The sequence below is a fragment of the Primulina eburnea genome, chromosome 9 (genome assembly GCF_022965805.1).
Source record: "Primulina eburnea isolate SZY01 chromosome 9, ASM2296580v1, whole genome shotgun sequence".
Taxonomy (NCBI): Eukaryota; Viridiplantae; Streptophyta; class Magnoliopsida; order Lamiales; family Gesneriaceae; genus Primulina; species Primulina eburnea.
The window spans coordinates 873,598-896,764 of NC_133109.1; the positions used below are offsets into that span (position 1 = coordinate 873,598).

The window sequence follows — 23,167 nt, forward strand, 5'->3', positions numbered from 1 at the left end:
AAAAGAGTTGATTAAGGTTAAAAAGTATCCAGAGTTAAGAAAATACACGAGTTAAAATGTAACCATGGTTACTCCAAATGTGTTAATTTAACCATGGTTAACTCCAACTCAAGTGAGGTAACTGAGGTGGGAACCCAAAAGTTTGTGTCCACTGTCCACCATGAAATGGAAATATCTCACAGCCATGGTTAAGCTATATGTGCAAATTTAACCACGGTTAACTCCAAGATGGGAACTCAACCCAATAGTTTGCGTCACTAGGAAATGCAACTACCTCATAACCCTATTGTTTCGATCACTTTCTCCATTGCCACTAGGATTTTGTCCCAGTTAAGTTTGGCGGGGGAGTGGGAAAAATCAAGCAATCACTCTTCCAGCTTATTCAAATTCCGAATTTCGCGAGTAATTTTACATTCCCTTTAATTTTTCATGTGAGCAGTTTTAAGTTGAAATTAAATTTTTGTTTCTGGAATCTAGGGTTTTTGGGCAGTGTACTGAATTGAATTAGGCAGTTTGACAATCTTTTGTATGATTATATCTGGAAATGCTCCTTTCCGTTGATTTAAGGGTTAATTTGGGATCTGTGAGTGTTAAGCTGTTTTCGTTTAATGCTGTTGAAATTAGTTTATGTTTTGTTAAGGGTTTTTGCCGGAGGATTTGAGCTACTTCATTGCCACTGTTGTTTCTCCTTAAAGTTCATGTTAGATGTTAAATCTGACAAGAATATGCTAGGACAAAAATAAGGCTAATCCTCAGCACTAGCTATCTCCAAGTGCAGGAAACACCTAAATGGCACGGTTCATGGACTCATGATTGCGTCATGGTTGTTGGTTAATTATCATTGAGAAGTCGTGTCTTACTAGTGTCTCATGAAAATGAATAATTTTAAAATTGAATATAAGCAGTAATGTGTTGGAAAGAAACTCACAGATCACTAATCATTAGAAAAGATCATATAATTGAAAGATGTACCGTTATAGTTTAGTTAGATTTAATTAGGATTCTCCGAATTATGTTTGGATCTTAATTTGATGTGTTTCCAAATATAAATGTACATATGTAGTTTATATACATTTCATCAATAATAACATAATAAGCAAATATCAATTACTCAACGTTAATGTTGTTGTGTCATCAACTTTACGGCACTTGGTGGTAGAGATGTGCCAAAAATTCCAGAAATCATGTGTATTTGTTAGTATCCGACCCGAAAACATACTCAATCAGATTTCCACTAAGACCTTTCCATGTGATATTACTGGATTAGATATGGAATTACATATATCAAATTAAATATCCGATCAGATCCATAGTTGTCAATCGCGCGTAGCGCCCCGTAGCGCAAAGGTTGCCCGTGGCTGTAGCGCCGAGGTTACCCGTGGCTATAGATAATAGCGTATCGAGGACTATTTGAAAATAAAGCGCCACAAGTATATAAATATATAATATATAGTATATGCTAACATCAATTCAATTGTTCATGCTTAAATAATAAATATATAAGTTCAAAGCATATAAAATTTTAATTATAAAACTAGAAAACGTAATCTAAAATTCATCTTTTTCATCAAAATCAAGACCATCTCCTTCATTTGAAATTGCATAGCGCTCGACATAATTCTCTTCTTCACTTTCTGCATTAAAGTCGAATTCATCCTCTTCATCTACAAGTCTAAATGTAGTAGATGTTCCTATTGGCCTTTTCCGTCTAGATTTAGATGTGATCGCCTTCGAGCTTCCTGTAAGTGTAGATATGGCCTTCGAGCTTCCTGTAGGTTTAGATGTGAAGATCTTCCTATTTACCGACAACGACGTAAGGTAAGTCCGGCGGCCGACATCCCAATGTCCGGCGAGCCACGAGCAACAAAAGAGAAGTAACAGTGGAGAATGGTAGGGTTTACGTAAGGGTTGATTGAGAGAAATGAAGAAGATTTAATTAGAAGAGGATAAGAATCGTTGATTTCATATATTGTTGGGCCTAAAAATTGTGCAAAATGGTCCTAAAAAAATTCTGCATTGTTTAAAAAAAATGTCCTACAGCTTTTCTTTCCTATAGCGATGCTATTGACGCTATCGCCTCAAACGCTGTCGCGTTGATAGCGACGATATCGCTTGCTATCTCGAAGTGTAGTGCGCGAAGCCCCGTGCCTACAACGGGGCTTCGCTTCACTTCGCCTTGCTATGGGCAATAGCTCGCTATTGACAACTATGATCAAATCCAAAAGAATTTGTGACGTTTAGACGAGCATATTGGGCGAAATTTATATTATATTCTCGTGTATTCTAGGAGTATTTTTATCCATTGATAATGTTGAAACTAATGGTATGAGAATTATAAGCACCCACTGGCTAAAGACTGGAAATTAAGTTTTTGAACATTATATTTTTAGCATATTTCCCTTGAATTTTGAATTTTGAATTTGTAAACTAAAAATTAATCAGATTGAATAACTTCAGGCGATTATCTGAAAGTGGATATTCATGTATGATTATGCAGATGTCTCCTTTTGACGTATTAGAAAAGTTTCTATCCATCTAAGTTGAATCAGATGGCAAAAATATAGCTTCCATATATCATGATATCTGATGCATGGATACTCTAAAAATGACCATGTATTCTATCAAGACACTCCCTGAATATGGTAGATGTGGGTACAGTTACTGTAAGCATCCAATGAGGAACTTTAAAAATTAATTGGATACAGCATCCGATAAGGTCAATGGAGTATCCTGATCATGTCTGATTGGATAAGAATTATATTTGATTTTAAAAGTAGTAGGGATCATTTTTGGCAATATTTTAAAAATTAAGATTTTTTCATTATTAATTTTTTCAAAAAAATCCAAATAATATTATCTGGAGTTATTGATAAAAACGAAGTGCACTTTTTATAATACGTGTGCATTATTATTTATGATCATTAGATCGATTTTAAAATAAACTTGAAATTTAATGTGTTGCACAAAAAATTGTTTAATTTAATTGTTGATGTGTTCATGATATTTTTTGTTATTAATATACATATGCATAATTTGTGCACGTTTATTGTTTATTTGTTTTTATCTTTATATAAATTAGCCGTATCATTTTGGTTCATATTATAATTTGAAAATTATCTAATCCAACGTCCATACTTGTCCATCATAGGTAATGATAGAGTGTCGCTGCTTCTTCTTCGTAAATTTACTGTCCGTGTTTATCCGCCTTTAGTTCTTGAGATTTTTTTTCAAATGTTGAGAAGATAGGGTGCTCAATAATGTGGGGCTGGTTTAAATTTTAATGTAATTGTTGTGGGCTTATCAATCTGTTGGCTGCACCGTTGCTGTTAGACATGGTGCAAGCCGAGTTTTTTGCGTCTTTATTTTAGTTGTGATCTCAATTATTGATTTCACATGTGGTTCCAAGCCTTTTGAGGATATTACTTTGGAATTTGAAGTCATGAGCCCGTTAGTTGCCGATATGCTGTAATGACAGGGTTGCTAGGTTTATCATGATCCTTCAGCCCTAGTAAATCTTGATAATTATCAAAAAATGACTCACGTGATATTGTTTATGAACTCAGACTGTTCTGTGAATGTTGATTTTTAATCAGAATGGTTCTGTTCTGGGATTGTTATATTAAATTTTTTGTAAAACATATATTTTATCCTCTGTCAGGCTTCAGGTACTTGGAAATTCTTATATTGGAAGACCTTTGTTGCCAAACAATCCCTGTTATTCAATAGTTCTTGTTGCGACTTAAGTGTACATGCATTGATTATAAAATGAAAAACTAGAGGCATATCACTTTGAAGGATGGAGTGCAATAAAGATGAAGCCCTCCGGGCCAAATCAATTGCTAACGGCAAGTTAGAGAAAAAGGAGTTTGGAGATGCGAGAAAATTTGCCTTGAAAGCTCAAACTCTGTATGCAGGGTTGGATGGAATATCCCAGTTGATGGCGACACTGGATGTGTATGTGTCTGCAGAGAATAAGATAAGTGGTGAAGTAGATTGGTACGGAGTACTTGGTGTAAGCCCCTCGGCTGATGATGAAGCAATAAGAAAACAGTACCGGAAGTTTGCCCTCATGCTGCACCCTGATAAAAATAAATCTGTTGGTGCCGAAGGTGCATTTAAACTGGTTTCTGAAGCATGGACTTTGTTATCTGATAAGGCAAAGAGGTTGGCTTATAATCAAAGGAGGGTCTCCAAGGGGTTTCTCCAGAAGGTTCCTGTGCATAATGGTGGTCCATCAGCGGCACCCAGGGCGAATGGGTATTACAATTTTGCAAGCAGGACATCAGTTCCAGTGACCCAAAATAATTATGTGAAGCTGCCCCCTAAACCTGCTCCTACTCCTACTCCTACTCCATCCCATCAAAGAACTGATACTTTTTGGACGATATGTGATTTGTGCAAGATCCATTATGAGTATGTGAAGATATATCTAAACAATACTCTTCTTTGTCAAAATTGTAAAAAGGCCTTTAAGGCTACAGAGACTGCTTCGCCATACAATTGTTCCAATCCAACCAATCAGTTTCCTCCGCAGCGGCACTCTACTCATGGTAATCATGTACCCGATCGAAATGCTCACGATCCTGGAAAAAATTGTGGAGCTGCTCAAAAGTCAATAACAGGCCAGTCAGGTCCAAATTCCAATAGGCATGTTAACCAACATCAGGATTCACTCTCTAGAACAGCTACTGTAGGTAGCAGAGATCCTTCGATTGCTGTCAAAGCTGCCAATGTTGTTCAACTGGCACGGGATAAGTTGAAGAGAGCACACACTGAATCACATGCCTCCTCTGGGTGGGAGGCGTATATTAAAAAGAGAAAATTAGATGATGATGTCAGGAGATCTGGAACTAACAATAATTCATCCCAGGGACATGGTGGATTTGGAACTTCCAGTGCGAGTGCTGGATCAAGCGTTTATGACTTTTCTGGAACATACGATAAGCCAAACATCACTAGAGAGTTGACAGCCATGGAAACCCGAAACATGCTTATGGTCAAGGCTCGACGGGAGACTCAAAAGAAGCTAAATGAATGGCAGCTGGAGATGATATCCAAGCCTGTGACTAAAGAGAAAGACAAGATGAAAGCAAGCAAGAAAGAGATAATTCAAGGTGAGTCGTCTGCTGCCAGGATAGCCAAGCAAGCAGAAAAATATCAGGTTAACTGTGCTTCTGGTAATGCCATGAGAGATGATCCTGCAGTGGCATCCATAAATGTTCCAGATCCCGATTTTCATGATTTTGACCTGGATAGAACTGAAAGTTCTTTTGGAGATAATGAAGTTTGGGCTGCATATGACAATGATGATGGCATGCCACGTTTCTATGCTCTAATCAACAAGGTCATCTCTAGGAAGCCATTTAAGTTGAGGGATTAGCTGGCTTAACTCAAAAACTAACAGTGAATTTAGTAATCTAGACTGGATAGGCTCAGGTTTCTATAAAACATGCGGAGAATTTAGGGTGGGCAAACATGAAACTTGTAAATTCATCAATTCTTTTTCTCACAAGGTTAGTTATTCGAAAAGGCTGCGTGGAGGCATTTTATTACTCCCCAGGAAGGGTGATGTTTGGGCACTCTACAAAAACTGGTCATCTGATTGGAGTGAGCAGACACCTGATGAAGTTATACACAAGTACGATATGGTGACGGTATTAGCTGACTATAGCGAGGATATGGGTGTCACTGTTGCTCCTCTTGTGAAGGCGGTCGGGTTCAAAACAGTATTTTTTTCAAATTTGGACCCTGAAATGATCAAGAGAATACCTAAGGAAGAGATGTTCCAATTTTCTCATCAGGTCCCAAACCATTTACTTTCTGGCCAAGAAGCTCAAAACGCCCCCAAAGATTGCCTGGAGCTGGATCCTGCAGCTACTCCGCTGGAACTTCTTCAGGTGATAACGGGACCAATGAGGCATCTGAACAAGAAAGTTCGGAAGACGGAGAGCTCGACGTCTCTTTCCCCCAACTCCAAGAATGAAGACATCGCTTTCACTTCACAGCCATAGGAAATGATAAAGAGAGGTGCATAACATTGCTTCTGATTCAGTCGTCTTTAATATTGGAACGCTCCCCATTGAAGATCAGACGGATATTTTCAAGTTCAGTAGAATTTAATATAATGCAAACAGCACAGCTTATCTTTACATCCTTTTGGCTTAGAAAATACCCTTTTCCTTCTGTATAAACTTGTTTTGCTGCATCTTGGAGCCAACTCAATCTTTACCCTCGAAGGGGTGGGTATTTTGCCAGAATCCAACACAATGATCGAATTTTTATGGTACGTATTTATTTTTCTAATTTTTTAACGTATGTACAATATTTTTTTTAATTAATTTGTTTTATGTTCAAATAAAATTAATATTATAATGATATAAAATAAAGAAAGATTATACAGTAATTTAAATTAATTATATTTATATGAATTATATCATAATTTTAAAATTTATAAAAAAATATAATTTGAAATAAAAAAAAAAACAAAGTAAAACCAATTTGTAATTTGTATATATTTTGACAATTTTAGAGAAAAAGGACAGATGTTATTTTTTTTGTCAAGAGATTCTTTGTATATAGTAATAGATATTAGAGTGAGTCTAATGTGAGACAGTCTCATGGATCATAATCTGTGAGACGGATCAATCCTACTCATATTCACAATAAAAAATAATACTCTTTACATAAAAAGTAATATTTTTTCATGGGTAACCCAAATAAAAGATTCGTCTCACAAATAAAATCCGTGAGACCGTCTCACTTAATATTTTGCCTAGATATTAATATTTGAATTTCTAATATTAATATAAATCTAAAGGTAATCATTTATTATTAGGTTGCTATTTTTTTGTATCAAATTATCCAACACCTCCCAAAAAAATGACAACTAATATATCATTAAAATCATGAGTATAAATAATATTTTTAAAATTTTGATAATTCAATTTCTTTTAGTATCAAAGCATCGTCCAAGCAAGATTAGATAATCTATAAATGTCTCGACAATGCAAGACAAGAAACAGCATAATTCAGCCCCAGTTTTCATGAAAACCAAATCAAAGCACAAGTTTCTCTAAGGTTTCCAAAGTGGAACACAAGATCCATGTACATTCTTATTGCTTTCACTTTTCATGCAAAAATGGAAGAAAATGTTTGATGCCCTAACCAACAAGAACATCCTTGTAAGGGGTTGTAGTCACGCCCGACTGCCCCTCCTCCACGGCAGCTGGTCTTTGCTGCCTCCACTGTTCTTCTCTAACTTGTGGCACCTGCCTCTCTCTCGGTTGCCCCTCATCCCTAGCTATTGGCCTCTGTTGCCTCTGTTCTTCTCCGATGAGTGGCACTTGCCCCTCTCTTATGCGAACCAAACGGTCTTGTGCACCACCCCGCAGCTTCTCTAGTCTTGATTCACTACCATGTTGCATCTCAAAAACTTTTAGGACGTTTGCCACGCCCCCGAGAAAAAGCAATATGCTTCCGGATACACACAACCAAATCCATGATTCACCCTGCACCCATTTTTGTCTCATTTTAGAAGTCAATTAATCATTCAGTCCATACATTGAGCAGCCTCAACAATTACTGTCTTAAAAGTGCAGAACATTTGATCAAGAAACTCGTTTACATTAATCAGCCTTCATTTTTTTCAGTAACCATTAATATAACTGAGACTCGTACAGAACACGCAACAGTTTCTAGGTGGCTTTCACCGCCTAAGGATCATGAAACAGGGTTTAATAGTTGATCTAAAATTACTTTCGACTCGGAAGTTCTAATCGCATTGCGTCACAAGTCGACACAAAAATATCAGTGGGAAATCATTTCATATTGTACGTATACAAAAGTAAACGTTGGGATATCTAGTAAACATTTAAATTTAAAGTTCAAGCTACACAAACAGACATGGTTTCCACACAAAACTTGATGTAAAAATGCAATTTTTCAGAAAGGTGGACATATGCGACGAGAGCAGGTCATCAGCATAAATGAGCAGAATATCACAAGCATATTCAATTGTTTTAACTAAGTGAATAAAATACCAGAAGATCCAAGCCACGGCGATCGTAACCAATCTGCTCTCGGCTATTGATAATACCGCCGACTAGGAACAACAAGCTCGCCATCATGAATGGTATATGAACACTCCCCTGCAAGATCTGAACAGTCCCGTCCGCTCTCTCATAGATTTGACAGGAGTTGTGGATGGATCCAAGCAACCATAGAACTGGACCAGCAATAAGCATGTTTAAAGCATGTACTTCCAACTTATTATAGTCGTATCGTTTTCCTGCCTGCAAAAAATGCACAGGGAAAATTGCCATTATTATTAAATAAAACAGAATCTTTTGTAGTTTGAAAGAAGTACTTTTGGAACATAAAAATTTGATCTTGACACCAAAACTTCACGTACTCAAAGCCCCTCAACCTTGTATCAATATAGCATAGCATAGATGAGGCACAGCCAAGAACGATTTTCCCTGAATATATACATATTACTAAAATCGCAAAGCTACGTCATACCGATCAATCAAGAATGATTTTCCCTGAATAATATTATTTAAATCCTCGTATTTTCTATTTATTATCCAGTCATTCGTCATCCAATCCACTAGTTAATTCCGAAATGGAAGATTGAATCAAAACTAGGAAATCAGATAACTGACATTTTGCGTGAATCAGAGGAATAAGCTGGAGGGTTTAACTCCAAATTTAACCGATCGAAAGTAAAAGATACCCAGCAGGTAACACGGTAATAAGCACGATACCTGAATGAATAGAAAAAGAGTGGCCAAGAAAAAAAGAAGAGTGCCGATAGCAAAAACCAACGGTCCGGCGAATTCCACGAGCCCCAGCTGCAAATCGAGTTCCATCAACGGCAACCTGTAATCGATTCCGGCGAGATGCGCGACAAGATCATGCACGTTCACCAATAAAATTATCAACAAACCTATCATGGCCAAAACCAGCCCGTATCGAGCCTGGCTTGTCCACAGGCTCGCGAATCCACACACAAGCACGATCGTCGCGAAGACGTACAGGCCGGCGTTTATATATTCCAATCTGTTCCGAGCCCATCTCGGGCCGTACATTCGGATTTCCCGGGCCGACGCAAGCTTCACCATTCTCGCTCAGAAAACAACGGAAAAGGAGTTACAATGGTGTGCGATTTCTAGATTCGACTGAGGATTTCGGCAGCATATTTGAAGCAGCCATGTGTAGGAGTAGGGTGATGAGGTGTGAGACAGAGTTAATGGGGTTGGGCACGTGGCTTCGTGCATGTCCTCCATGCAATCTCACTTGGGTAGAAAATTGTGGTAAATTATTTTCACTTTAGACTTTTATTTAATATTAAAAAAACGGGAAATTAACTTTCAATCTCCCGTCGTCGATTTTTTTTTTGTTCAATTCCAAGTTATTTTTTTGTACCACATTTCCACATGAAGTGTACCACGTTTCCACATGAAATGTACCATATGTTGTATGACATAATACCACAATTTTATTGATAGAGAGTGAACCCAAAAAATATTTTGATTAACGATTTTTCACCAACTTCTTTTAAAAAAATCATTTAATATAGCCCGTCACGTGTGTATACATGGTCCGAACAAATGTTTCGTCATCCATCTAGATCATGCACGAAGCATAAGACCTTCTAGCAAGTTATTGTTCGTTGTTTCATGTTTGATTGTACAAAATAATTATATATATTTTGTTAGAGTTGAGTCACCTTCAAATTTTAATTTTAAAATAAAATTAGAGATTTTTAATTTATCGTTATATGTTAAACTCTACGTAGTTAGGTTATATTATTATGTGTTAGATTGTGTATATTTAAGTCACTCGTTTTACTCGTATTTAGATCATTTGTAAATTTATGTACATATGTTCATTCTTGGACGTAAAGATTATGTGTTAGTTATCCAACATCATTCGATAAAAATTTCTGAAAATTGAATATATAAATTCGGACAATTATTCCATTTTAAACTAACAATTTTGAGTTTAAATTATATCTAAATTTTAATCTGAACCCTGACACCAAACATAAATTAAAATTCAGATTCGTACATAAGTCAAAAAAATAAATTTTCAATTCTAAATAGTAAATTTGTTTTTCATTGAATAAAAAATAACATAAAAATATATATGATTAAATTTGTAATTTAATCGTAACTATCATATTTTATTCACTTTCCAAATGACAAAAATTATCAATTATCTATATAAAATACATATATATTTAATACAATAGCATTATTGTTCCTAGTTTGTGATTACATTTAATTACAAAAAAAGTAAGAATCAAATTATTATAATATACACAATCGCCTACACTGATAAATAATGTCTGTTTTGGTAATAAAAAAAAAGTTGTTAAGGATGTAATTTATTATGCAAGGAAAACTTTTGAATTGTCTCTATTTTACTAAAATTTAAAATTTCCTAACGGAAATCGAAAAAAAGACCTTAATTGTGTACCGTTCATTTGATAATAACTAATCCAATTGTATCTCGTTATTTAATTAACTATCATACTAATATGGTATTCATATGTTTCAAGCACGAATTCGAATATCATAACAATAAATTGCCTCGAATTCAATTCTAAACCACCCGAATTTTCCTTTACTATTGATGATATCCGAGTGAATCAGGTGCAATATACATGGGCAATCCACTGCATAATCGATAATAATTTAGTGTTTAAGAAATTTGAGTAAGGATAATGGCTTCGATCGTGACTTGCAAACAATGAAAAGAACTCGTGAATGAGCACCGGAGGGGTGTCCGACGTGGCCACTCCGATGCTAAAGTGATCAGGTTGAAGACAAAGAACACAAGCAATATATGTGTTCTTGAGAGTTCAAAGATTTCAAACATGTACAGAAAAGTAATACATGCTATTTATAGGAGAAAATGTGGTAGATACGTTGTTTTTAGTGCCTACCTACTAAATATGTCAAGTCGACCGCCCATATTTTCTGATGACTTATATGACACGATAAAGACATGTTGTTCTAACAGATAAGATTGACCATATTAATATACTCGAGTGTGATACGCTTCTCGAGATAGATGTGATAAAAGTTCTCGGGCACTTGCATGAGAGCCCTGGCTCTTCGATCGCTCGGGAGAAGAATGTCTCGGGCATTTTCCTAACCCGGATTCTGAAGAATCTATTTTGTAGATTGACCCAGATTTGGGTTATCCATCTAGTATGTCAGGTCATCATGACCAATATTTTACAAAAGTATCAACTATCATAGTTAAACGCGGTACTTTAGACTTGGGGAATACTTGATATTTGTTTAAGCTTGAATATTAATATTGCATAAATAATCTCCAAACATTATTTATTTATTCCATATTATAATATAAACATATTTCATGCTTCAACATGTCTGAAGCGTAAACTGTACTCGTCAGTACTGAGACGACGCGTTGCGTGGTTTGGAGTGGAATTTCTTTTATTAGTATAATTTATTGAACAATTAATATATATAATTTAGTCGGATCCCGTATCTTATTTTATTTTAGTTTTATGTATTCATAAAATATACAAATTAATATATTTTATTGAATAATTAATATATATAATTTAGTTGGATCCCGTATCTTATTTTATTTTGTTTTATTTATTCATAAAATATACAAATTATTATATTTTATTGAATAATTAATATATATAATTTAGTTGGATCACATATCTTATTTTATTTTATTTCATTTTTTATTCATAAAATATACTTTTCCACTACAGTTCATTGGCCAGCGGTCTTTCAACCAATATCCATCTTGTTATCTTTAAGTTTATAATTTAATTCACATTATTAATAATTATTATTATCGACGTGTCTATTAATTATTATTATTATTTTTTTTTGCAAAAGGCGACTTTGTTCTTTTCTGAAATAGTAATCCTCTATTTTCGAAAAAATATTTTTTCTTTAAAAAAAAAGCGTGGAAAGGTGAAACTTTATTATATTTTTTTAAAAAAATGCATAAAATTGTTATTTAATTTATTTTATATTTAAAAGAATAATTTATTCTTGATTGTTTAATTTCTAGATTTTATATTGTACGAAGTGTGACTTAAATTTAGATCGTGATGGCATGTAGTGATGCGTTGAATGGTCGCCACTACCGAGTAAATTGGTTCAAACCCAATTCTTAATTGACCAAAAACTGAGAAAAGAAATGGTTCCACTTAATTAATAACTCAGTCAAATTTCATTGTCGTTCTTCTTCTCCTCGTGTCATCTCCTGTGTTTTCCCGTTCAAACCAAGAAAATTTCTCATATATAATGACAACATTTTCTATTTTTTTCCCTTGCCAGAATTCGAATTTGTAGTCTGCACTTTGATTTTTAATTTGTTCAAGAAATGGAGAAGTTTCCATCAGATTCGGTCTTCAAGAATCTCGAAAAAGAGCTGACACATGGGGGAGAGCTGGCTGGGCAGCTACAACTGCATATGAATGCGCAGTCTTCTTCACAGGAAACTCTCTTGTATCTGCTGAATGAAATATTGAATACCTACGATCGTGCGCTGTCAGTGATCGAACATGGTGGCCGTATCGCTGGCGGTGCTAGTGGCAGTGCACCGCCAGGATGCGGTGGTGTGATGGCGGCAACAATGTCTGATTCTCCCGGTACGCCACTCACCGCGAGCCCTCACAGCAGTCATTCAAATCAAGAAGATCAGGCTTGTAGGATAAGGTATAAAAAGTACTTTCTGTTGTATATTTCTATTCCTTCACATTTTTATATACCAAATTATACACCGTATCATATGGTCTAAAGTTGTATTTCTACCTAAACTATTTAGATGCACACCATAGTGTTTACCAGTAAAATTATGACATTTATCAGTGTATTTTTTGTTTTATATAATTATCTATTTGTGATTTTGGTTTTCATGTTATCTAGCAACATATTGATGCTTTATAATATGATAGTGACGATGAATTTACTACGAGTCGCATGATTTTTAAATAGTGATTTGAATGTTTTTCTTTAATAAAGAGTGAGGATTAGAGTGAATTTTGTACTAAACGATATGTGGATATCTGGTGTAAATTTTCAGTGGATCAAAGGGAGTGCCAAGGTGGACACAAAAAATGGTATTGTGTGGAGAGACAGCAAAAGAGACACAGCTTGATGATGGCCACAGATGGAGAAAATACGGCCAAAAAGACATCCTACGATCCAAAAATCCTAGGTATGTATTTGTCTGTATGTATATTTCCACTTGATATATATAAAACATGTTGAATGGGTCTCATGTGAGACCACGGGTCAACCCTATCCATATTCACAATAAAAAGTAATATTCTTAGCATAAAAAGTAATACTTTTTCATATACGACCCAAATAAGATATCTGTCTCACAGATACGACCCGTGAGACCTGTCTCACACAAGTTTTTGCCAAGTATGTTTGGACCTCGATCAAACCCATAAAATATACATTGAAAATAGTACATATCTGCAAGTGTCACAAGTTGATAAAAATAAAAAGTTCTTAGAATGCCGAGTCAACTAGTCACATTGGGTAGACCTCAATGAAAACACACAAGTTACTTGTTCATATTTTATATATAATAATAATAATAGTGTGTGTATATGTGTTATTTTAAAGAATTAGGTTTGCTTGAGCACATCCAAGAACCTCTTTGTTGTCGTTTTGTTTTCTTTTGACCCCTTTGACACCATATTTTTTGTCCTTCCTCGACAGCTAAATTCTCCTTATTTATTTCAAAAGGCTACATTATTAATAGGAATGTCAACTGTTTGTTTATTCATTTCACCTTCACTCATCATCAAAATGTCAAGTAACACTGTTATATAGTTTATCTGACACCAAAATTTCAAATTTTAAACGATTCAGATGTGCTATATGATTTTCACAAATATATATGATATCTATAAAAACTGAATTAAAATTCGTGGTTGATTATATTGAGACAAATGAAATAAATAATTATATATTTTGGAAAATATATATACTCATAATCACTCTTATATATATATATATATATATATATACTCTATATATGTGTATATATATTATCAATTATATATATATATATATATACTCTTATATATGTGTATATATATATTATCAATTTGCAGGGGATATTATAGGTGCACTCAAGGGAAAGGTTGTTTGGCTAGAAAACAAATACAAAGATCAGATGAAGATCCGACAACATTCGAAGTCACTTACAAAGGACTCCACACGTGCCGTAGTGATCCACCAATCCCATTCCCAATAATCCATCATCAAAATGAACCGAAAACACCTTCAGTATCCCACGAAAATCGAATTAACGAATCCCAACATGAACCATTTCTCAACATCCAAACAAGCCTTAAGATCATAGACAGTAGCTATGATAAACAATGCAATATTCCTTCAACATCAAACTTCAATCCCGAAAATGATCCCATTTTTCCCGATGACCATCTTTTGTGGGAGGATTATTTAAAGGATTTCATGTGTCCCACGGCTCCTGAATTAAATTATTTCAACGATTATGAATGTGTTAATTAATAATTCAGGAGATATCGAGCCCGAGCCGAAGCCGCCTACTCAAGACGCGGATTCTTCGTTTGATAGCTCATCAGGACAACTCGGATCTAGTTTTGGCTTAGGAAATTGAAGTTACTTCCCTTGATTTTCATTATATATTTGATTCTATTTTTGGACTATATTGTAATAAAGTGTAGAAATATTGAAATAAGCTTCTTATTGATGTACATATTAGTTAATATATGACATTATTATTATTATTATTAATTATTTCGCCATTTTTAATGTTATGTGAAATGGAGAAGTGTTTGATACCCCATATTTCCGACTTGACCCAGATGAGCTTTGGACCGATCCGATCAACGTCAAGCCCATTACCCGAAATGATGGGCTCATATGGAATACAATCAAGGCTAAAGTAGAGGCCCAATAAATAACTCGGAGTCCGTTTCATTATCATGTGCTCTAGAACGATCCTACACGGTAGAATCCGAGCAGCTGAACACATTATGGCCGATCAGCCGACAGAAGAATGCACCGACCCAAACTCAAACAAGTATGGCGATGAATAACTTACAATACCAGAGTTCATACACGAATTATGACCCTTTCTATCTTTACAAATACCAGGACTCCTTGTTGTTACATTCATTCATTACTTGTTTACATTGTACTATATATTCGCACTTGCTCTTCAGACTGACTTAAGTGTCGTCGCGGGAACCCTGTTCAACATTCTTTAATGTTTGTTTGTCTGCAAATGAATTCACCTAGGGAGATTATCGATCAGATAGGCTCGGATAATAGTGAATCAAGGGAAGCTCGGGCAGAACATTTACCACAAAGATTGCCATATTCTAGCTCATCACGAACCCAAGGCACGTAATTTTTTTGACATCATCAATATTTGATTAGTATTATTATCTATATAGTATCACTTTTATGTCAAAAATTAATTTTAGCATTTCTTTGCATTTTTATTTTAAAAAAATAATTAAAAGTGCTCATTTTGGGGGCCCGCTTGTGCCATCCACAAGCCCATTCTTAAATAAAAAATTTAAATCCACTAAAATTGGTTCGTTGGACCTTGACCACCCCTAAATGAAGCACGAATAAATCTTCAACTATTTTTTAAGGTTAAAGTTTTAACTTTATAACTTGTAGAATCTCTTGATCATTCAAAATTATTACTCAAAATAGATATTAGATTATTTTCCATGGTATATGATTTAATATCATTATTTATGATAAATAAACTCAATTATTCAAAAAATATATTTCTTTAAAAAGGGGTAAAAACGGATTGGTTCGAACATATCTGTCTAATGTTAAATAAGAAATTAACGTAACAACGTCAAAACGAATTAGCAGGATGGGCCGACCCACAACCTAGCCGCAACTCGCCTCGTAAAATTCAACAACGATAAAATACTCCAACTATTCGAGATCTGCATTCGGACTAGCGTCACCTACTGGAATCGGATCTTAAATTTTGAGTGAATATAAATTATCATTATGTATAATTTTTGTAGTATTATTTATTTAAATTTTTTGTACGAAGAATCATCCGAATCCTATCAGAAGTAGCTAGGTAAGAAATAATACATGGATTGTCTCCAAGGTAGGAGGCAATAAAGTCAATCAGCTGACTATAGACTTTTATTGTTTGAGTTGGTTAGCATGAAATTTAGGAAAGTTGCCTTTTGTAGACTGCACTTGTATGTTGGATAATTAACATTATTTCACGTTCTAATTATAAATACTCGACACATGGAATAAAACAACTGAAATCTTGTCTCTCTATATAACTAGACTAACCCAGCAGGCAGCCTTTCATAAATGTAAATATTTAATTTGTTTTGGTGTAGTTGATTTTTCTACTTTACTATAATACATTTAAAAAGTTACTTACATGATATCAAAAATTATTGACGTATGGTCGATCGATTTTGACAAAGAGTTTGAAGGTGAATCAAAATAGGTTAACTTGTTTGAGTTATGATATAGGGAATGCTGAGAGGGAACTCTTTGTGCGCAGCGTAGCATAAAGTCTAGTTGCTGTTGGTTGACCGAGTCACCATGATTTACCTCCTCTCACAATCCTGTCGGGCCGTGGGTGAGGGACGCCTAAGGTGAGCGATTTCAATTTTTGGAGCAAATTAAGACTGAAACAAAAAAATTGGACAAATTGGTTGAAAATATATCCTCTTCGTATGTCGTTTATGCATCATATAAATTTATCCATTTTGGTTGATTATCTTAGTCGCTTATCTAACTAAAAAAGCATATTCTAAGGCATTGTTTGGTACATGGGATAAGGGTGGGATTGATAAGTAATCCCCATTATCTCATGTTTGGTACATTTTTAAAAACCCCTTGATAAATAAATTTTGAGAAGGATAAAACATCCTTTGTAAGAGGTGTGATAATTTTAATATAATGATAAAATACATTACAAATGACTTAATTAACCCCAATTTAAATGTATTTAAATTAATATTAAATGTTTATTAAATACATACATATATACAAATATATAGATACATATATATACACACACAAATATATATACATGTGTGTATGTATATATATATATTTATATATGTGTGTGTATATATTATATATATATATAATATGCGTGTGTGTGTGTATATATAAATATATATATATATTTATATATATATATATATATATATATATATATATATATATATATATATATATATATATATGCGTGTGTGTATATATATATATATATCGTATATACACGTGATTTAGAATTGAGATATGCAATTACAAGATCTTGATAACAATGAAATATAAGTTTTTGTGATATGGTTAATTTTGTCATTACAATTCAATATATAAATTTAATCACTCTTGTTAAAATCATACCAAACATTCAACATATTATCTTTTCATTATATTTATCCTTGATTTATCCTTATACTATATATCCCTTACTTATCATATCCTATGTATCAAACTGTACCTAACTGTATATTTAGATACCCACAAAGCAAAGGTGAAGAATAGGGCTCGCTAACAAGTAAACGAGAGACGGCAGTGAACAAAGTTTTTTACTCTCAAAAATGGTAATTGCCTCAAAAAAATAGAAATAAATAAATGAAAATTAAACATTTACCCCCAACAAAAAGGCTAACTTGCAACTGCCAAAATATTCTGCCGAAATTAAAATATTCTGACTATAATCATACGTACTAGTATTTTTTCAAAAAAAAAAAATAGAAAAATAAGCTTTTCAATAAATTCATTGCAAATAGAAGATTTTAAAATATAATTCAAATACAAATCATTACATCTTCTGACTAATTAAGGATTTAATTAACCTAGAACTGCATGAATACATGTCACTATTCACTAGCCAGCAATTATGTTTTAACTAATACATTTCCACATTGCTTTATTGAAGCAAAAAAAAACAAAAAACCCTTCAATTCCACCAATAAATATTCCAAGCTAAAATTTTACCACTCGACTATATTTCTAAATATCGTATTATTGAAGCATTTTCAGCTGAAAAATTAGCTCGGGCTCGAAAACTCGATCGATGTTAAATCGAAATTAGCAGAACGTCTGTTGAATTTGATGAGCCAATTCTTCTGCACTAAGTTGGCACTCAATTCCAATCTATACATCAATAAGATACAAATTATACGTTCATTAGTCGTAATCCCGCACGATCAATTAGGATAAAAAGAAATTTAACATTTAACCGAGTTGAAAAAAAATTAAATTCTCGATAGCGAAAATACCTATTTTGGTCCACTAGTCTATCATATAGTGTACTAAGTATTCAGATTTTTTATTTGATGCACTAACTTTTAATTTTCGGCTGTTTTGGTCCGATTGCTAATTTGACAACGGATGCATCAACAATTCATGGTTTCAACTCAGTGTGTGTGTGTGTGTATATATATATATATATATATATATATATATACAAATTACAGGAACATTGCAAAAGACAGTAAATAATTTTTTAAAAAACGAATTAATTTAAAAGGCGACAAAGACTTGTGGAAGTGTAGATTATGTTTCATTTAATTTTGGTGTCAGAATTTTGTTTACCGTTTCGAAATTGTCATGTCCATTTCTCAATTAATCTTGAGTCGTCCAGAAAAAATAAGATGCATTGTATATAATATTTGAGTGAAAACCATATATATATATATATATATATATATATATATATATATATATATGAATATATTTAATCAAACTTCAGCTTTAAATAATTTTAGGTACGTACCTTAATGGTGAAAGAATTCAGCATTGTTTCATCGACTGTGCTGATGCTCACTTTGAGGATTTCCAGCGCAAGTTCTTCCAGGGCCGAGATGATCTTCACCACCTGGCCTGGAATACGAATGGACATTGTACTGAGTAGCAGGTTCGGGCCCGAGAACTTCACCTCAACTTCGGCTACAGCTGATTTTGAACTTGCCACAAGTTCATTAACACTGTCGTTGATCGATGAAGTCGACGAATTGCATGGAGATCGGTCCACGGGGCTTGGAAGAGACGGTGAGTTGAGATAATATGATTGGTTACTGTGCAGCAAAGGCTTGTACGGGCTGCTTGATTGAGGGGTCCTCGGGCTTATAGGGACGCCTAACCTCGGGCTCAATGGTGGTTTTCGTGGGCTCAAGGGCGAGGGTCTCGGGCTCAACACTTCATTGTAGGCTTTTCTTTGCTTCTTGGCTTCAAGGGAACGGAGAACTTGTTGCAACTCGTTGATGTAATTCACTACTCCTCCAATTATTGAGGCTTGGTCACCCTAAAACAAAAATAATTCTCGTCGCTCCGTCAAAAATCGTAACTGATAGTAACAATGCGATTTAAATAAATATTTTAAGCCATGTAACATACATCACAAAAAACTATATATTACCAGAAAAAAGATGTTTTTTCGTAATGCCGACATATAGGGACGACTAATTGAGACACTTATGCAATATCCATTTTAATGTATCGATAGGACCGAGTTAAGACAGTCAACTTTAACGAGACGAGTTGTGATAGTTGTCCTTATCAAAAAATATAGAGTGAGTCTCATGTGAGACTGTCTCACGGATATTAATCTGTGAGACGGGTCAATCCTACCTATATTTACAATAAAAAGTAATACTCTTAGCATAAAAAGTAATACTTTTTCATGGATGACCCAAAAGAGGTCCGTCTCACAAATATGACACGTGAGACCGTCTCACACATGTTTTTGCCAAAAATATATGTCTCAGCTGGCTTATCCCTTCTTATAATTTCCGGAGTTTGGAGGAGCACAAATTATAACTAACTTTAAGTTTAAATAACTGGGAAACATGCATTATTTCAATTAGCAATAGTTCTTCAATTTGCTAGAAAAACATAGTTTTAGTCCAAGTAACCAAAAGGGAGAAATGTATCATATAATTCACGGTACATTAACAAAAATATAACACTAAATATGACTTTACGATAAAATCGATGATTTGTAATCTGATACTAAAATATTAAGTTTGGGGACAAATCCCAACTGCGTAATACCCTTCCAACTCACAAAAAATGGTAAAATAACATATATACGTACCCCTTTGACATAAAAGCAAGGCATCAAAGACCGAAGCACGGAGAGATTCCCATTCATTTGCTTCCTACGGTTCCTCTCCACAGTAATGTGTGATATTCTCTCCTGCCCTTCTCCAGAATTAGAAGATGCTGTCGCAGCATTCAACTTTTGTCTCTTCGGTTTCGGAGACGCAGCCACAGCTTCGGCCTCGGCCTCGGCTTCGGATTCCCAAAAACCACTTAAAGAAGGAGAATAACCTGCAGAAACTGTTTGAAACTCGAAGCTTTCTTTGCTGTCTTCTCCACCATTGTTTAAGGCTGAAAATTCCGTTTGATGATCAGAACCACTGTCCAAAGCCTCGAGAATACTGAAAATATCGTCCGGGGAAGCGGCGTTGTAGACATTATTAGCTTCACTGAACGCAGATTCCCCGAAGAAATCGGATGTATTACCCTCACGGTCCATCTTTTGAAGCTTGAGTTTCAACAAGACAAATTAAAAAAAGTTCGAAAACCAAGAACAGGTCGACGGGTTAGTGGTCAGTAATGAAAAAAATGATGGGGTTTAATCTGCAGGTGGAGATATATATCAAGAAAATTAAACAAAACCCATGAAATATTGTTTGGAGTAGTTGAAAAAAGTAATTTAAGGTGATCTGAAAAGGACCAAACTATCGACATCAATAGTGTTTCAGAAACAAGACAGTAATGGCCAATGGGTAGCTTTGTTTGGAGTGAGTCTCATGTGAGACCGTCTCACGGGTCAGAATCCGTGAGACGGGTCATCCCTACCCATATTCACAATAAAAAGTAATACTCTTAGTATAAAAAGTAATACTTTTTCATGGGTGACCCAAATAAGAGATCCGTCTCATAAATATGACCTGTAAGACCGTCTCACACAAGTTTTTGCCCTTTGTTTTATATGGATATGTTTTGTATGCAAACCGTTAAATTTTGGGGAAGTAGCGTTCGGCACACAAGTGTGTGTAGAAAGTTAAATTAGGTCTCACATGTTTACCTTGTTTGTATTTTTTTTTTTTTTTTTGTCAAATTTCATTTTTAGTCTATTATAATTGTTTGTTTTTTGATATTGTTGCTAGTCATATGATGTTGATACGACACCGATATGGTGCAAAGCCGCAAACATACACAATGCTTTATCGGCATTCTAGCAGAAAAAATATCTAAAATTGCAAAATATTGAAAGACACATAAGCAAGACTATAATTTAGTACATCAAAAGACAAAAAACCAAAACAAAACAAAAAAAAAATATATCAAAACTGTAATTTTATGTATATATACGTCGGTGAAATTATATGTTCGGTGAAATTTATTTCATTTATTGATTATAGATATGATATTTCAAGACTGCGCATATATATACGTTGTATATGTCATGTTAAAACTTAAACTGAACTCTTTAAAAAATATGTCAACTAATTAATTCAAGAGTGAATTTGCTTTATCCCCAAAACCAAATTTAATTTTGCATTCATTTCTTATTAAAAATCAGTACATAACATTTAAAATATGATGCTAATATATAATATTTGAGTATCAATTGTTTTAAATTTTGAATAACTTTGTTAATATCAACATTTGCTAAACATGTTCGAGTAACCAAAAATCATATATATTAGTACCAGATCTGAAACAGTTGCTACTCAAATATCATATATTAGTATTATATTTTCAATATTTTGTACCGATTTTCATCAGAAATATAAGTTTGCCAATTATATCAATAGTTTTCATACATGTTTGAGTACTCAAAAATCATATATTAGTATCAGAGCTGAAACAACTTACACACAAATATTATATATTAATATCATATGTTAATATTTGTATAGATTTTCATTTGAAAAAAAGAAACACATGAGTCCAAAGATACAAAAATATTTTTTTAATTGAAAAATGCAAACACATATTTTGTTTACGAATTGAAAATAAAATTAAACTTGAATGTGATGATTCAAAGCAAATTTACTCTTACTTTAAATGACAAAAGCAAATTTCAAAAGTATTGTCGCCCAATTTTGTACATTGAGCAAATAAGTCATTTTTTTCTCCTAAAATTTCAAAAGTATTTTCGCCCAATTTTGTACATTGAGCAAATAAGACATTTTTTTCCTTAAAGTTGAAATTTCTTTAGAATTGTATGTGTCAGTCTTTTAATATGCACATCTGACTTCAATTTTAAATCACAAAAAATTAAATATAATAGTTTCAAAACCTAAATAAATACTGTTCATAATCTTGCTAAGAAATTATTTGTGCTTTCCTGATACAACATTGATGTTTATACCGTTTCAATATATGATAAATTAATGTTCAAAAAATAATATTTATTGTACTTTACATCAATGCATTTTTTTTAGAAACTATGAAGATCAACTTGGGTATATATTATTAATTAAATGATACAAGCATGTATTTTAATGTTAATTAGCAGTAATATGTTATTCTAAAATTTTTCATTTTTAAATGTATCATGCATTAAAATACTAATATCTAAGTCCGAATAATAAATTAGGTAAGAGGATAGATGTAAAAATACTAGCATAAAGTACATGATTTTTTATTAAGTAGAGTACATGCATATAATAAAGAAATGTCCATGAAGGATATATTTGTCCATGCATTTTCTAACATTTATTATTTATTTCATAAATATAGAGGTAACATATATATATATATATATATATATATATATATATATATATATACACACACACACACACACACACACACACACACACACACACACACACACACAAATGTTTAGGGGAAAATTATATTTTGTATTTTTAAAAGCATTAAAAAAAATTCAAGCTCGAGTGATTCGAATAGCATCTGATTTTGCGCGCGACGACTCGACTGGCTAGGAACAAGAGCCACTACACTTGAACTCAACTAAAATTTAGCTACTCATGAGTTGGCTTGACTTGGATGATATACCTGAAAATGAATGCGGTGTTCTTCGGAGATAACCCCGAATTGGAGAATGAAGATCTATGAAAATTTAGTCGTATGCTGGAATCAAATGAACC

The 23,167-nt window shown here is 33.7% G+C and overlaps 4 protein-coding genes across 5 annotated transcripts; 2 read left to right on the forward strand and 2 right to left on the reverse strand.

The window, feature by feature from the left end:
- The first annotated feature begins 245 nt into the window (after positions 1-245).
- Positions 246-6,296, forward strand: LOC140841005 (uncharacterized). The gene is given in 3 exon segments (XM_073208165.1): positions 246-402; positions 3,659-5,371; positions 5,373-6,296. Coding segments are annotated over 2 exon segments (2,214 nt in total). The 5' UTR covers positions 246-402; positions 3,659-3,796; the 3' UTR covers positions 6,012-6,296.
- Positions 6,297-7,019: 723 nt separating this feature from the next.
- LOC140841006 (uncharacterized) lies at positions 7,020-9,204 on the reverse strand. The gene is made up of 3 exons (XM_073208167.1): positions 8,766-9,204; positions 8,040-8,291; positions 7,020-7,508 (listed from the first exon to the last, which is right to left on the reverse strand). Exons 1-3 carry the CDS (start codon positions 9,120-9,122, stop codon positions 7,161-7,163), a joined length of 957 nt encoding a protein of 318 aa, XP_073064268.1. The 5' UTR covers positions 9,123-9,204; the 3' UTR covers positions 7,020-7,160.
- Positions 9,205-12,245: 3,041 nt separating this feature from the next.
- LOC140842137 (probable WRKY transcription factor 30) lies at positions 12,246-14,764 on the forward strand. 2 transcript variants are annotated; one of them, XM_073209946.1, is made up of 3 exons: positions 12,246-12,722; positions 13,090-13,224; positions 14,138-14,764. In XM_073209946.1, the coding sequence occupies exons 1-3, from the start codon at positions 12,388-12,390 to the stop codon at positions 14,556-14,558; spliced, it is 891 nt and encodes a 296-aa protein (XP_073066047.1). In that variant the 5' UTR covers positions 12,246-12,387; the 3' UTR covers positions 14,559-14,764. The 2 variants fall into 2 exon arrangements, with proteins under 2 accessions (XP_073066047.1, XP_073066048.1); XM_073209947.1 differs by having other exon boundaries at positions 13,111-13,224.
- Positions 14,765-17,872: 3,108 nt separating this feature from the next.
- Positions 17,873-20,811, reverse strand: LOC140842138 (transcription factor SPEECHLESS-like). The gene is made up of 3 exons (XM_073209948.1): positions 20,131-20,811; positions 18,811-19,338; positions 17,873-18,188 (listed from the first exon to the last, which is right to left on the reverse strand). Exons 1-3 carry the CDS (start codon positions 20,572-20,574, stop codon positions 18,123-18,125), a joined length of 1,038 nt encoding a protein of 345 aa, XP_073066049.1. The 5' UTR covers positions 20,575-20,811; the 3' UTR covers positions 17,873-18,122.
- Between the last annotated feature and the right edge of the window lie 2,356 nt (positions 20,812-23,167).